Source organism: Phacochoerus africanus, chromosome 2, assembly GCF_016906955.1.
Source record: "Phacochoerus africanus isolate WHEZ1 chromosome 2, ROS_Pafr_v1, whole genome shotgun sequence".
Lineage (NCBI taxonomy): Eukaryota > Metazoa > Chordata > Mammalia > Artiodactyla > Suidae > Phacochoerus > Phacochoerus africanus.
Window position 1 is genome coordinate 274,670,609 of NC_062545.1, and position 16,148 is coordinate 274,686,756.

Below are 16,148 nucleotides of genomic sequence, written 5' to 3' on the forward strand. Positions count from 1 at the left end.
TCCAGAACCGACTTCCTTCCTGAGTCCTGACGGGGGGGGGCGGGGTGGGATGCAGGGGTCTTGGGCCCGCTCTGTGATGAGTTATAGGAACCTACTCGTGCTTGGAGGGTGCAGCTCAGTCTCTGGGGAGAACGTGAACAGGAGGGCCCAGATCAGCACCTCTCTGCCCACCCCACCCCCCCAGCGCCCTCTCCCCCCGCAGCTTCCCCAGCCCCTAGCACCCTACCCACCCCCCCCGCCGCCACCCGCCACCAGGCCCCTGGCGCAGCTCCTCTCAGGCATCAGCTTTCCTCTTGGCTTCTGCTTCTCTGCTCTGAGTGGCCCCCTTGCGTCCAGCTCAGTTGGAGGGTGGATGGAGACCCACCTCCGTCTCACCGAGCCCAAGTGGACCTCGAGATGAGGCAGTCTGATTGGTCGGCTCGAGTCAGGCGGCCAGTCCTGAAGACTCACCTGGTGCCCCCCCCACAGGCAGGGGTGCTGGGCTGGCTCTCTGGAGAGGGGTGAGGGGTGGGAAGGACCCTGGCGGGGGGGCGGGGTTCCACCCCGGCAGCGCCTGTGGTGGAGGGAGCGGGGCGGGCCAGTTGTGGACAGCTGGATGGGGGGCGGGAAGGCTGTTCTAGTTCATTGATTTCAGCACTTGAGAGCAATCCTGCAGCGCACGCGTCTCCGTTTACCTGGAGAGCATCCTGTCCAAGGTCACCAAAGGGCATCAGGGCTCCAGGCTGCTATCCCTTCCCCAACACCAGGCATTTTCCTCCTCATGATTCATGCAGAGGAGCCAAACATTTGCAGAACATACGATTCTTGAGTGGAAACCAAGGGGAGCCCCTTCAGAAAAGCGGGATTGAATTAAGTGAATGAAGAAGGAAGAAGGCCGCCTTCTCCTCGGCTGCCTTTCTGTTTATCAGAAAGCTGCTGAGTAGCAGCCAGTTTCCGAGGCCAGCTGCTGGGTACTGACTCCATGGGGCGGGGGCTGGCTGTGCCTGGGAAGTTGCCAGAGGCCTTCAAAAATTGGGGGGCTCCCGTGGGGGTCCGGAACAGCGATGGGGAGGGACAGCCTACACCAGCTCCTGGGCCATCCTGCCTTTCTCTCCTCCCAGGTACCAGGAGGTACAGGCGGCCCAGAAGGCGCTGGGCGTGGCCGTGGCAGAGGCGCTGCCTGGAGCTGAGAGGGCGCTGGCCGCTGTGCAGCAAGTCGGTGAAGACACAGCCCTGCGCCTGGCCTCGCCGGCTGCCCCCGTGCCACTGGTGGGTTGAGCTGTCCTCGCGTGGGGTGGGGGTCGGGGAGAATGTGGCAGCTGGGAAACCAGTGCGGCCCAGGCAGAGGTGGATGATGTGGCTTATTTTTAACCACAGCATTTGATGAAAAGATAATCCACGTCCAAGACTGCAGAGCGCCTGCCTGGCACAGAGGCGGAGCTCAGCCAACCTTTGTTGTTGATTATAATAGTAATAATAATAATAATAATAATACCAAGACCAAGGCCTCTTCTCCATCATAGTGGCATTGGCAGTGACACCAGAAGGACATGGGCCCAAATCCCAGCTCCGCCACTCCAGCTCTGTGACCTTGGCCAAGGACTTTCCATCCTTGTACCTCTGTTACTGTCTGGCAGGTGGAGCTCACTCATTAGGTCATTTTAAGGCGGCATCCAGGAGGGGCCCAGAGGGGATTTGGGAGTAATGTAAATTGTCAGCCCCACCCCCCACCCTCGCCTCTCACCCTGTGCCATCACCTCTGGGTAAATCAGCTCATCTTGTCTTCTCAGTAATCCTGAACTCCCACAACTCCAGAGCTGAGCTTAAAAAAAAAAAAAAAAAAAAAAAGGCTACATTTACAAAAGTGCATCTGGGGCCCAGGCTGTCCAGGACCCGCGCCCCGGGCTGCTTGCTCAGATTCTCCCGTTGTTGCGTGTAGAAAGGAAAATGCAGGTGGCCATATACTTGGCCCTGGCACTGCCCGAGGTACCACTGAGGATGCAGTACCCAGACAGCGCTGTTCTCTAAAGTCTGGAAAATTCTGCATTCAGGAGTACTTCTGGCCCCAGGGTTTCAGCTAAGGGACTGTGAGCTGAGGTCAGGGAGGTTAGCTGAGTTGCCTGAGGCCGTGCTTCTAGAAGTTTCTGGGGCTGGAACCCGAGCCTCAAGCGACCAGTTCTTGGGGTCCACAGGAGCCCTCCCCTGCATCCCTACCCCTGGGGCTTCTCCCACCCAACGGAGGACCTGCCCTCGGCCCTGCCCTGTCAGGCCTCACCTGAGCCCCCTCATCTCTTTGCAGCCTCAGAAGTCCCGGGCCGAGGCCCTGGGCCGGAAGGTGCAGGCCCTGGAGAAGATGGTCACATCGAGAGAGCGCAGGGTCACCGAGGCTGCACAGACCCTCCAGGCCACCGCCCAGGCTGTGCTGCACCAGGTGGAGCCCCTCTTGCAGGTGGGCTCTGGTCCTTGAGGCTGTACCTGGAGGAGGGCGGGGCAAAGACCAGACATCCTTCTGTCCATCTGTCCAGTGGCTCCCCCCAAACTCCAGAGACCCTGTGTCAACCTGTGCCCAGGCGGGAGATCCTGATGTCCTGAGAAGGGCGGAGGAAAGGGGTGAGAGGAGGCAGGATGGGCAGACAGACAGACAGCACGAGCAGCCCCTGTTCAGTATTGATTACTGCTGGGAGGCGTCTCCTTCATTCGCTCTTATTCACATTCACTAGCTCACTTGCCAGTTGTTTTAGCTGCAGCACTAAATACCAGTTGGGCGTTTACAACCCAGAAGGGAAGCCAATGCTAAATCCTTGGGGAACTCAATTATCATGGGGTGAATTTAGCCCAATTCAGTGGTTCCCAACCTATTAAAGTATAAAGATCTCTTAAAGTTTTTTTTTTTTTTAATTTTTCATCTGGAAATAATTTTATACTTAGAAAAAGCTTGCAAAGAAAGTACAAAGAGGCGTTCCCAGTGTGGCTCCGTGGTAACGAACTCCCGACTAGTCTCCGTAAGGCCACAAGTTCAATCCCCGGCCTTGCTCACTAGGTTAAGGATCCGGCGTTGCTGTGAGCTGTGGTGTAGGTTGCAGACGCGGCTCGGATCCCGCGTTGCTGTGGCTGTGGTGTAGGCCGGCAGCTACAGCTCCGATTTGACCCCTCGCCCAGGAACTTCCATGTGCCTCGGGTACAGCCCTGAAAAGACACACACACACACAAAGTACAAAGAGTTTCCATATATCCTTTACATCTGATTTTCCCTTATGGTTTGTGTGTGTGTTTGTTTCTGGCCACACCCGAGGCATGTGGAAATTCCCGGGGCCAGGGGTCAGGGGCCAGGGGTCAAACTCCCACCACAGCAGTAAGTAGAGCCACAGCAGTGACAATGCTGGATCCTGCTGAGCCACCAGGGAATTTTTTAAATCACCCATTTTAAAGTGGTGTTTAGCACACTCACAATGTTGTGCAGCCACTGCTTCTGTCTAGTTTCAAACACTCATCACCCCAGAGGGAAACCTTCTACCTATCAAGTTGTCACTCCCCATTCCTCCCTCCCCCACTGCTCCCACCCCTGGCCCCTGGCAGCCACCCATTTGCTCTCTGTCTCTATAGATTTACTTATTCTGGGCATTTCATAAAAATGGAATCACGCAATATGTGACCTTTTATGTCCAGCTCCTTCCACTTACTATCATATTTTTAAGGTTTATCCACATTGTAGTATATATCTCAGAACTTCATTCCTTTTCATAGCTGAATAATATTCCACTGTGTGGAGACACCACATTTTGTGTATTCATTCAGTCATCAAACCCATATTCTTTAAGTGTGCAGATTTATTTAGTGGTAGTGGGGAGAAACCAATTTTCTGTGAGTAAAAGTTGTATAATAAACAGATTCCAGATTCGTGAGAATTCCCATTGTGGCTCAGTGGTAACAAACCCAACTGGGATCCATGAGGACTTGGGTTCAGTTCTTGACCTCACTCAGTGGGTGAAGGATCTGGCAATACCGTGAACTGTGGTGTAGGTCACAGACACAGCTCGGATCTGGTGTTGCTGTGGCTGTGGTGTAGGCCTGCCGCTGCAGCCGGGGAACTTCTGATATGCTGCAAGAAGACCAAAAATTAAAACAAAAAAAAAGATTCCCTATTTTACATTCTCTGGCGGAGGAGACACAGCAGTATTCTGAAAAGGGTTTCAGTTGTCCATCTTTCCTTTCATTCTTATGATCCAGTTTTCCTCTGAGCTTTTGTGGGGCAGGTAACTTCTTGGGAGAGATATTCAGGGTTTAGTATTGGTAGAATAAAACAAATCAGGTGTTCCTGATAAACAGCATAACTCAGTGTCAGAATTTTGGGGATGTTTTGGGGCCCTAAACAAGTGGGTTTGGTGCTCAGCTGACCTGATTTTTTGTTGTTGTTGTTTTGTTTTGTTTTTGCTTTTTAGGACTGCACCTGCGGCACATGGAGGTTCCCAGGCTAGGGGTTGAATTGGAGCTGTAGCCGACGGCCTCCGTTGCTGCCACAGCCACACCAGATCTGAGCTGGGTTGGCAACCTACACCACAGCTCACGGCAACATCAGGTCCTTAACTCACTGAGCAAGACCAGGGATCGAACCTGCGTCCTCATGGATGCTGTCAGGTTCATTTCTGCTGAGCCATGATGGGAACTCCTCGCCTGACCCGATTCTGCTGAGCACACCTCCAGCACCACCTGCCCAGCCTCTCTCTTTTCTCTGCAGCTGCACCAGGAAGCCAGAGCTGCCCTGACCCGGGCTTCCTCCTCCGTCCAGGCTGCCACAGTGACTGTCACAGGAGCCAGGACTCTGCTGGCCGACCTGGAAGGTATGTGTGTCCTGTTTAACCCTAGGCTCGAGGATGCACAGATGCCCATGACAGACCCCTGAACTCAGGCCTCAGCCAGAGCAGGCTTGGCTACAGGGGACAGAAGTCTGGTTATGTGGGCATATGCCAAGGGGACCATTCCCTCTGCCTCTCCTGTGGCTGTTTATCTCACCCATCCCACATACACGCACCAGGTTCTTGTCCACGTGGCATCCAGCATCAGACCACCTGCAGAGCCCCTGAGCACCAGGTGGGAAGAGACTCTGATTCCATCACTCTCACCCCTGACCTAGGCCCCTCTGGCTGGGGGTCTGATCGCCTGGTACGGATATGGCTGCTCTGGTCCACTGTGCCTTTGGGGCTATGGGCAGTGATGTAGTTTCTCTTTAGAAGGGGAGTGGGTTGGTGCCAGTCCAGGTCTCTTGAGCTTTAGGAAAATGAGGCCACGTCCCCCCATTTTACAGATGTTTTGACCAAGAAAGAAAACTTTGCTGATGAAATGTGGAACAGTCTGTAATTGCTCTGCCAAGAGAGGGTTTGTGTTCAAACAAATTTAGGAAACGTCAAGTGCTCTAGATCCCCCTGAGGCCTTGCAGTGCACACCTTAGGATATTAAAGGCTCTGAGAAGTCCTGCAATAAAGGAATGGGGTTCACTTTCTATAAACTTAATTGGCATTTTCCCCTAGCATTTATTGACACCCTGTACAATTAGGACTCCACAGCAGGCACTTTAAGAAACACCAATTTTGTGTACAGGAAGCAAAGTAGATCTAAATTTTGGATTATCCTCATGGAACAATTATATAGTATTATATCCCTGAAAATTAGAAGGTTTGATTCTTTTTAAAATTTGACTTTGGAGTTCCCTGGTGGCTTAGCGGGTTAAGGAGCTGGCCTTGTCACTGTTGTGGCTCAGGTCGCTGCTGTGGCATGGGTTCAATCCCTGGCCCCGGAACTTAGGTGTGCTAAACATGCAGCCAAAAAATTTTTGTGATTTGTCTACTATAATCAGTACTCCTTAGGATAAGTTTCTCTTGGACTTTCATCCAAAAGGAAAGGAAAAAGTCTCTCTTTGTTTATAGAGGGAAGCTACTCTTTGTGGGTTTTTTGGGCCACACCTGTGGCATGCGGAAGCTCCCAGGCCAGGGACTGGACTCGTGCCACAGCTGTGATGACGCCAGATCCTGAACCCACTGAGCCACATGGGAACTCCAGAAACTACTTCTTAGTTGATAATAAACCCTCTGTGAGCTGTAGAACTTCCCTTTTTGTCTTGGCTGCTGGAAGGCTGAAAGGTAAATAGAGCATTTGGTACCTGCACTGTCATTAGGCTAATATTCCGGCTCTTCTTTCTCTTCCTCATCCCTCCAGTTACATATGGTTCTTGGTTTTTCATTTTTTAAAATTAATTAATTAATTAATTTGTCTTTTTACCTTTTCTAGGGCTGCTCCCATGGCATATGGAGGTTCCCAGGCTAGGGGTCTAATCGGAGCGGTCGCCACCAGTCTACACCAGAGGCACAGCAACGCAGGATCTGAGCCGAGTCTGCGACCTACACCACAGCTCACAGTAACGCCGGATCATTAACCCACGGAGCAAGGCCAGGGATCAAACCTGCAACCTCTTGGTTCCTAGTCAGTTTCGTTAACCACTGTGCTACGACGGGAACTCCTTGGTTTTTCATTTTAAAGGTGAAGTTCTTTCTTCTTTGTTTTTTTTTTTTTTGTCTTTTTAGGGCTGCACCTGCAGCATATGCAGCTTCCCAGGACAGGGGTCCAATCGGAGCTGTAGCCGCCGGCCTACACCACAGCCACAGCCACACGGGATCCGAGCCACATCTGCGACCTACACTACAGCTCACAGCAACGCCAGATCCTTAACCCACTGAGCGAGGCCAGAGATCAAACCTGGGTCCTCCTGGACACGAGTCGATTCATTAACTGCTGAGCCAGCAGGGGAACTCCTGGTGGTGCCGCTCCTGGTCTGTCCAGGGTAAAGCTGCCTCAAGCCTTTTTCGGATCGGGTGCCACATGGAACCAAAGACCTGAATGGATCTTTGTCCTGTCTGTGGTCCGCCACCTCCCCCCAGCCCGGGCGTTGGCCACCACGTAAGTCTCTGACTACAGCAAGTATCCTAATATAACCCAACTCTTTCCAGTCGCCGGCAGTATGTCTCACTCGCATTTTCCTGGGTGAGCCTGAGAGGGTCACACACAGACCTCATGCATCTCGAACCTCTGCTCACATCGTCCAAGGGTCTGGGGCTGGCCAGGCATCTGGCAGTGACCGCCCACCCGATGAGCTATCCAGCGTGAGCCCAGCCCTCCTGACACAGCCTCGGCCGCTTTACAGGAATGAAGCCGAGGTTTCCTCGGCCCAGGGACCAGGCCGCACTGAGGAGGAAGGCAGGCATCGTCCGGGACAGGCTCCTCGCAGCCTCGAAAAAGAAGACCAAGCTGGCAGAGAGGATGCTGGGAAATGCGGCATCTGTCTCCTCCAGCGCCAAGAAGAAGAGCAGAGAAGCCGAGCTGTTGGCCAAGGACAGTGCCAAGGTCAGGGCCACGGATGCGACTCCAGGGGCATCCCTGCCTTCTGGGCCTGGGGTGGCAGTGTCATAGCAGAGCCACCCTTCCTAGGGTGAACCTTGCCCCTAGAAATCTGCCCCCTTCTGTGTGCAATGCTGAACTCCCTGCACTTCCTAAGGGCTCAGTGGGTCCCCGGCTTTGAGCTCTGGAGCTTCGTGTGGATGGGCCTCTTGATCCCTCATGAACTAGGTGTCATGCTGTGCCTGTGGGACAGGTGAGCGTGCTGAGGCGGGACCTGGGTCAGTAACTTAAGTCACATAACCAGGACTCATCCCGGTCCATTTGGCTTCACTCCCTGAATCTCTAGGCTTTCCTTATTTGATTGGGGCCAAGTTTGCATTAAAGCGTGTCTCCCCAGCGCCTCCCTGGCTTTGTTGCTCGGGCCCCAGGGAAACTGCCTTTACACCAGCCTAGAGAAAGGGCTGGATTTGAAGTGGGTGTCCCCAGGTTTGGTTTCTGGCCCTGCTTTTTTTTTTTTTTTCTTTTTGGCTGGGCCCTCAGCATACGGAAATTCCCCAGCCAGGGATCGAACCTACACCACAGCAGTGACCCAAGCCACGGCAGTGACAACACTGGATACTTAACCCACTGGGCCACCAGGGAATTCCCTGGTCCTGCTGTTTTGGTTTTGTCCAGCTCCTCCTCTGTGCCTCTGTTTCCCCATCTGTAAAAGAGTTGGAATCTGACCTCTGGGGAGAGTATCCAGAGGTCTGCCCTGGACCAGCACCTGTATTTGTTGAACGAATGAACGAACCAATGATCTGGTGCCTGCAGCGATGACCACTTGGCATTATTGCCGTAAACGCCCCTACCCCCACTCACTCCACTCATGCTCCTCTCCTTGCTGCTGCCGCCCGCCCTGCAGCTCACCAAGGCCTTGCTGAGGGAGGGGAAGCAGGAGCTCCGCCGGGCTGGCCAGCTCTCCAGCCAGACGCAGGCGACCCTCCGACGGGCCTCCCGGCAGGTGCTGGCCTCCAAAGCGCGCAGGCAGGAGCTGGAGGCAACCGAGCAGGTGCGTGTGCCAAGACCCCCGCCCCTTTCCCCCTGGCCCGCAAGCCAGCTGGGAGCTGCTCAGGCTTCTCCTCTCCTCCCCGCAAAAGGTGGGCGCCGGGCTGGGCGAGATGGAGCGGCAGATCCGGAAATCTCGGGCCTCCCTGGAGAAGGACGTCAAGGCCTTGTCGGAGCTGCTCGCCAGGCTGGGTAAGGAGACCCCAAGGCCTCGGGAGTCCCTGGCATCTTCCTGTGAGGCCCAGTCCTGGGGAAGCTTCTCTGTCGTGTCCGCGGGTCCCCCCATCCCCAGCCTTAGGGTCCGTCCCAAGCATCATCCTTGCTCCAGGTCCCCCTGTGCGCGACAGGGCTGGTGTCCAGGAGCAGGGTCGCCTTGTGCCTCTGGGGCTCCTTGTCAGGTGGAGGGGGGGAGAGACAGAACAGTCCCCACCAGCGCCTATAGGTACCAGATCAGCGGGGCCGCCCTCCGCGGTCGAGGGCTTCAGAGGAGAGAGAACATTGCAGAAGCAAGCGTGGGGTCAAGGGTCCAGGGCTGGTTTGGAATCAGATAGGCTGAGATTCAAGTCTGGCACGTTCCCTTCCTTGGCTGTGAGCCCTTGGGAAAGTCACTCCACCTCTCTGAGCCTCAGTCCCCCCGACTGTGAAATGGACGTAACAGTGGGGCGATTTATTTATTACTTTATTTTATAACTTTTTAAAATTTTATTTTATTTTATTTTTTTGTCTTGTTGTCTTTTCTAGGGCCGCTCCCATGGCATATGGAGGTTTCCAGGCTAGGGGTCCAATCGGAGCTGTAGCCGCCAGCCCACGCCAGAGCCACAGCAATGTGGGATCTGAGCCGCGTCTTCGACCTATACCACAGCTCACAGCAACGCCAGATCCTTAACCCACTGAGGGGGGCCAGGGATCAAACCTGCAACCTCATGGTTCCTAGTCAGATTCATTAACCACTGCACCACGATGAGAACTCCTATTTTATAACTTTTGGGCTACACTCACGGCACGTGGAAGTTCCCAGACCAGGGATTGAATCTGAGCCACAGCTGCATCCTCTGCCAGGTCCTTAACCCACCATGCCACAGCGGGAACTCCACAGTGGGGTAATTTAGAGAGCGCTTGTCCCATTGTGCCGCATGTAACGAGAGTCGGTAAATCGTGACGGGAACGGCGTCCGAGACGCAGAGCCCTCAGAGCAAGGATGAGGGGACAGTTTCAGAGCAGTTAGGCTAAAGCGAGCATCACACATTTTGTAAAAGTTAAGATACAGGGAACGTGGAATTTGCCATTTGGACCATTTTTCAGTGTACGGTTCAGTGGCAGTAAGTACAATCTTATGTGCCGCCATCACCCCCGTCCGTCTCCAGAACTGTTCATCCTCCCAGGATGAAACCATGTCTCCGTCAGACACTGGCTCCCCATCCACCACCACCCCCTGCCCCCGCCTGGCCCCTGGCAACCCCTCTTCCACTTTGTGTCTCTATGAATTTGGTTCTGCGGGCCCCTCATCTAAGGGGAATCATACGGTGTGTGTCCTTGGTGACGGGCTTATCTCACCTGGTGCAAAAAGTCCCCGTGGTCCATCCAGGTAATAGCCTGTGCCTCGTCAGTCGTCACTCTCGGGAAATCCGGGAAGAATCACGATGTCGTGCGTTGCGCCTGCACGCCAGGCCCCCACTATTCCATTCACGCACAGGATCTTGATTCATTTATCTGCTTTTTAGGGCCACACCCGCGGCATATGGAAGTTTCCAGGTTAGGGGTCCAATAGGAGCCGCAGCTGCCAGCCTACGCCACAGCCACAGCCACGCTGGATCAGAGCCGTGCCTGCGACCTACACCACGGCAAAGCCCAATCCTTAACCCACTGAGTGAGGCCAGGAATTGAACCCGAATCCTCACAGACACCATGTCACGCTCTTAACCTGCCGAGCCACAGCAGGAACTCCCCCCACACCCAATCTTATCTCATCTAACCTTGGAGACAGGGATCCTTATTCTGCTATTTTGCAGATGAGGAAACTGAGGCACAGAGAATTTAAATGATGCCCGGCGTCCCACAGCCAGTCAAGGGGGAGGCTGTGGGTCAGGCTCAGGTCTGACCCGTTCAGAGCGTGCCCCCTTATAGCCACGGGTCTATACCCGCAAGAACTCAGAGCACTGGACACAACACTCAGCATGAAACAAAGGCTTTACGTGGGCAAACCACTCCGGCTGCTGTTGTTGGTGTCATTCATTCATTTGGGCTGGCGCTGTGCTTGACCCTGGGGTGCAGGAGTGACACCCGGGAGACCCAGCGGGGCAGGTAGGGGGAGGCTATAACCTCCTCAAAGGCCAGGCTGTGTAGACTTTTCCTGTGGACACTGGGGCCTCTCGAGGTCTTTGCTGGCAGCAGGACCTGCCTGGCAGCAGGACTCAGCCTCCCCCTGCCTCTTCCTGTCCCCGACTCAGCTCCGGCAGCTGCCTGACCTCCATCAGGCCTTCACTGCCCAGCACACCCATGGGGAGCCCTGGGGCCCAGTGGGATCCTGTGGGATTAGAAGCCATTTGGGGTTTGTTTTCCTGTCCTCACGACCCTCCCACCTGGCTCAGCGGTCTTCCTATTGAATGTCAGCTTAATGAGAAGGTGACAAGGGCCGGGTAAGGGAGGCAGCCTGTGAATTCCAGGCCACCATCACTGAGTTCATTTGTGCGTCTGAGGCCCCGTCTCCTCGTTTGACACTTGGAGAGCCTCTAGGAAGTCCTTCACCCCAAGATACAGAGCTAATCTGTGCCAGAGGGGACTAGATACCCCCCTGTTGGCTTCCCAAGCCTAGAGGTACAGCCTACAGTACCTTTCTCTTCACCCTGGGGTCCCCGCATCCCAGCCCACAGGTGCGGCGAGCATGTGTGCGGGTAGAGAACTGACCCAGCATGCCGGAGCAGCAGGCATTGTGTCATCTCACACACACACACTGTTTAGTAGATGATGAAACTGGGGCTCAGGACTCAAACTTTTTTTGTTGTTGTTGTTATTGTTGTTGTTGTTGTTGTTGCTATTTCTTGGGCCGCTCCCGCGGCATATGGAGGTTCCCAGGCTAGGGGTCGAATCAGAGCTGTAGCCTCCAGCCTACGCCAGAGCCACAGCAACATGGGATCCGAGCCATGTCTGCAACCTACACCACAGCTCACGGCAACGCCGGATCGTTAACCCACTGAGCAAAGGCAGGGACCGAACCCGCAACCTCATGGTTCCTAGTCGGATTTGTTAACCACCGCGCCACGACGGGAACTCCTTTTTTTTTTTTAACGGTAGTAGCGATACCAACACCAAAAATTAACTGTTGCCCGGTGCCACCCAGGGGGGAAATTCCAGGGCCTGCTCCTAAGCCCGCAGGGTGCCCAGGCCATGCCCTCACCTGCCTCATCACGCTGCCTTCTTGGTCTGCTGCCTTCCTGGCAGATCGTGGGCAGTGGGAATCCTGGAAGGTTTGGACTGGGAAGGGTCTCTAGGGATGGGGGCCGAACAGGCTCCTGGGGGACGCAAGGGAGCGGCCCACCCTGAGGCTCTCTGTGCCCCTTGGCAGGGTCGCTGGACACCCATCAAGCCCCAGCCCAGGCCCTGAACGAGACTCAGAGGGCCCTGGAGCATCTGAAGCTGCGGCTGGGCCCGCCAGGGGCCCTTCAGGGGAAGCTGAGGCTCTTGGAGCAGGAGTCCGAGCAGCAGGAGCTGCAGATCCAGAGCTTCGAGAGCGACCTTGCGGAGATCCGCGCTGACAAGCAGAATCTGGAGGCCATTCTGCACAGCCTGCCTGAGAGCTGTGCCAGCTGGCAGTGAGGGCTGCCTGGACCCCGCGGCACGCCCGGCCTAGGGTGTGCACACCCCCACAGATGCACCAGGCAGGCCCCCTCCCCAGAGCCCACTGCCGTGTACCCCGTCCTGTGTGAATACTCACATGCCCTTCCGAGTCTGTGCCCACGTCCCCTCCATAGTGGCAGGAGTATGTATATTCGCAGCTCATCCAGGGGGGCTGCTGTGTGCAGCCCCCATCAGTGTGCACTCCTACCCCATACACACACACACACACACACACACACACACAGGCACTCCCTGGGCTCAGTAACATGTACACAGGTACATGTGGACACACGTCCATGTGTGCAGTGCACAAGTGGACAAGCCCATCCGTGTGTGTTGTGCCCTCTCTGGATGCTGGGGATGTTATGTTCTCTTAAATGCCCTGTGACACTGACCCAGCCATTCGCCCGCAAAAGCGGGGACCCAGGCAGGGTTGGTCCCTGGGAGGCTGAGGGGGCCCCTCGGCAGAGATCCAGGGTAGGTTCGGCAACAGCCACAGTCCCCAGTGCCAGACCGGCCCACTGTCCTACAGCTGCCACACCTGACACCCGCCATAGACACCCAGTGTCTGCCCAGCCTAGAGACCAGGCAGATCCAAAGACGCGAGATCCTGGTGGCTTTGCAGCAGAGGAAACAGACCAGGACTCCTGGGGCCGTGGTGTAGCCTGCCAGGCCGGCCAGGGCAAGGCCACCCCTGCAGGGGTGTCTTTGGCTTTGCGGAATCCTACCTTCTCGGCATCCTGGGACTGGGCCCGACTCACTAAGGGAATCTGCTGTCCTGGGCCCGGTGGTCCTCTCAGCCTACAGCCTGTCCAGAAAGCTGGGCCTCGTGGCCTGCAGGAGACTGGGTCAAGGGGCTCAGATAGGTCCCTTGGATCTTTGTTTTGTGACCCCGCCAACCCTGGTTGGCCTTTGACCGATCGGCGCATCCCAAACTGGCCCTGCAGCCCCTGGCCCCACCTGCCACAAGGGAGGCCCTGCTGGGCGTGGAGGCCTGGCTGCCTTTCTAGCCGGTCACACTGGGGAATCCCCCCTGCTGGCCTCCACCCAGAATGCCCGGCACGCCTCCTGGCACTCATCCACTTTCCTGGGCCCTCTTCCAGCAGACCGCAGGCTTTGGCAGCGGGAGGATGGGTGCCCGGGGGGCCCAGCCCCTTCCCACGGCTCTTCTGGCCCCCAGCAGGGGGATGGGGTGGCAGAGACCAATTCCGTTTAACATGGAAATAAAAGACCCCTTTACTGGCTGGCTGGTGTGCCTTTGGTCCTCCCGTGCTGGTTGGCAGCCCGAGCCCTGGCTATGGGTGCAGACTCACCACCCTGTCTTGTGGGTGCCCCCACCCAGCACCCAGTGAGTCAGTGGCAGAACGTGCATTGATTCCACTTGGCCCATGAAGGGCAGTAGGAAGGTGGCAAGTCTGAGTTCACCGGCTTCGTCAGTGTCCTCCCATTGGGGGCCTTGCTGGGGTCCTGCGACCCAGGTGTCTGCTCCCCTCTCTGCTCCAGGGGGCTTATTCGGCAGAGTCTTGGGGCTCGGAGTTTGAGGGGTGGGGTACAGGGACATCCTCAGCTGATTTCTGGCTCAGGCTGGAGACACTGAGGCAGGAAAGGAACTTAAGGGACTTCCCATCGTGGCTCAGCAGTAACGACTCCAACTAGTATCCATAAACATGCAGGTTCGATCCCTGGCCTCGCTCAGTGGGTTGGGGATCCAGTGTTGCCTGTGAGCTGTGGTGTAGGTTGCAGATGCAGCTTGGATCCTGCGTGGCTGTGGCTGTGGCTGGCAGCTGTAGCTCTGATTAGACCTCTAGCCTGGGAACCTCCCTATGCTACGGGTGTGGCCCTAAAAAGACCAAAAAAAAAAAAAAATCATCGTCCAGCGGTGCAAAAAGGCTCAGGGAGGGACACCAGTGAGGAGATGGGGAGGAGGAGGAGGGCTTTGGGCCAAGCCTCAAAGGGTGGGGAGCTGGCAGGGAACATTCCAGACAAGAGGGTGGGGGCCTGGCCCACATGGGTCACTCAGGGAACCCAGGTTGCAGGGGTGGGATTATGGCGCGTGTGCCGTCAGGGCTCCTGACCACAAGGCCCGCCTGCCTCCCGTGTTGGTTTAAGCAGAAAAGGGGAGTTTGTTGGGAGGACGTTGGAGTGTCTCCTGGAATCCCGAGGAGGGAAGGGCTGCCAAGCCTCAGAGACAACCAGGGGCCAGGGGCTCACCCCTCCGCTCCCTCCTGCCTCTCCCCTCGGTCTCGACTTCTGCTCTCTCCTTTGCTTTGGTTTTTTTTCTCTCTGCAGGGCAGTTTGCTTTTGCTGGTCTTGGTGGGAAAGGCTGCCCCCACTGACCCCGCTGACCCCATCCCGACCCACTACAGCCCCTGTGTTTACTGGTCATCAGACCAAAAGCTTGCAGACTCAAGCAGGAAGCTGTCCTGATCCCAGCCTCCCAGACCAACCCAGCCCAGGCCAGGTCCCCTGTCGCCGGTTCAGCATAATGAGGGTCTCTGGGTCCGAGGCCACATGTATACACGCTGGAGGAGAGCATGCAGTTTCTCCTCCACAGAGAAACCAAAAACCAAGGCCGGGGTAGGGGTGACACGGAGCATATGAGTGACCCAGGGAGTGACCTGGTAGATTCAGGACAAAGGGGCGGGAGGCAAAAGCAGGTGGGTGTTGCTCTACAGGGAATTTTTTTTTTTTTTTTTTTGTCCTTTTGCCATTTCTTGGGCCGCTCCCTCGGCATATGGAGGTTCCCAGGCTAGGGGTTGAATCGGAGCTGTAGTCTCCGGTCTACGCCAGAGCCACAGCAACGCGGGATCCGAGCCGCGTCTGCAACCTACACCACAGCTCACGGCAACGCCGGATCCTTAACCCACTGAGCAAGGGCAGGGACCAAACCCACAACCTCATGGTTCCTAGTCGGATTCGTTAACCACCGCGCCACGACGGGAACTCCCTTTTTTTTTTTTTTCCTGCAGGGAGTTTGATGACTGAGCCCTGCCAAGGAGACTGGGGTCCTTTGGAGACTCTGGGACAGGCTCTGATGTCCCCAAACCCCTCTTGCCTGCCACCCAGCTTCTCTGCCATCAGAGGCACGCAGCTATTCTGATGCCTGCTCTTGGCACTAAACCTTTATCTGCTCGGGCCATTGTGGGGCTCAGCAGAGCCCAGTCCCAGCATCCCCAACGGGTGGAGAACAGGCTCCCTCGCTGTTCCGAGGTGACGTGCCGCAGACCTCATGTCTCGTGACTCAAGCAGTCCAGTCACGCCTGGTGTGTGGAGAGCCACTCTCTGGCCCCAGAAGCGGGGCTGTGGCAGCTGCTGAACATCTGGCTAGCAATGCAGCCCAGCAGCTGAGCAATGGAAGGTGGGGTGGCCTCTGCCTTGCAGAACCACTGACAGGGACCACCCAGCCCAATGGACCAGGGCAACAGTCCTGAGCCTGGACCAGGAAGTGCATTATGGGAGCCCCGTTCTAAGTCAGCACCCCACCAACACCTCCAGATGGAGCATTAGCTACCGGTTGTAACTCCTATCTGCCTAAATCACCCTCACGGTAATAAAAGTTGTAACAGCCTCTGCTGGCTGAGAAGCCCTTGTTTCCTCCATTTTGCAGACAAGGAGACTGAGGCTCAGACAGGTCAAGTGCTTTGCCCAAGGTCACACAGCTTGGCCATATCCGAACCCTAGGTAGGGGTGAATGGACATCTGGAGAGTAACTGGCTGGGCTGGAGAGGTGGAACCTACCCCACTAAATTGCCGCCCTAGCCTTGGTCCACCTTGGCTGTCCCATTCTGTGTAGCCCTCTCCCTTGGGACAGCCCGGCCACCTCCTTCTCCAGGCGCAGCTACAGAAGAAAAGAGAACCATCTGGTCCCAAGATTCCCGTCAATCAGAGGCAAGCCTGTGGGA

The 16,148-nt window shown here is 56.0% G+C and overlaps 1 protein-coding gene across 1 annotated transcript in view; it reads left to right on the top strand.

Moving 5' to 3' along the window:
- The window catches only part of LAMC3 (laminin subunit gamma 3), a 67,102-nt gene extending 53,612 nt beyond the window's left edge, over positions 1-13,490 (top strand). Inside the window, exons 22-28 of the mRNA XM_047768714.1 lie at positions 1,101-1,248; positions 2,279-2,428; positions 4,715-4,817; positions 7,172-7,371; positions 8,270-8,416; positions 8,505-8,604; positions 11,975-13,490. Of these exons, the coding sequence (XP_047624670.1) occupies positions 1,101-1,248; positions 2,279-2,428; positions 4,715-4,817; positions 7,172-7,371; positions 8,270-8,416; positions 8,505-8,604; positions 11,975-12,225 (1,099 nt within the window). The 3' untranslated portion in view covers positions 12,226-13,490. The remainder of the gene's footprint in view (positions 1-1,100; positions 1,249-2,278; positions 2,429-4,714; positions 4,818-7,171; positions 7,372-8,269; positions 8,417-8,504; positions 8,605-11,974) is intronic.
- Positions 13,491-16,148: the final 2,658 nt, after the last annotated feature.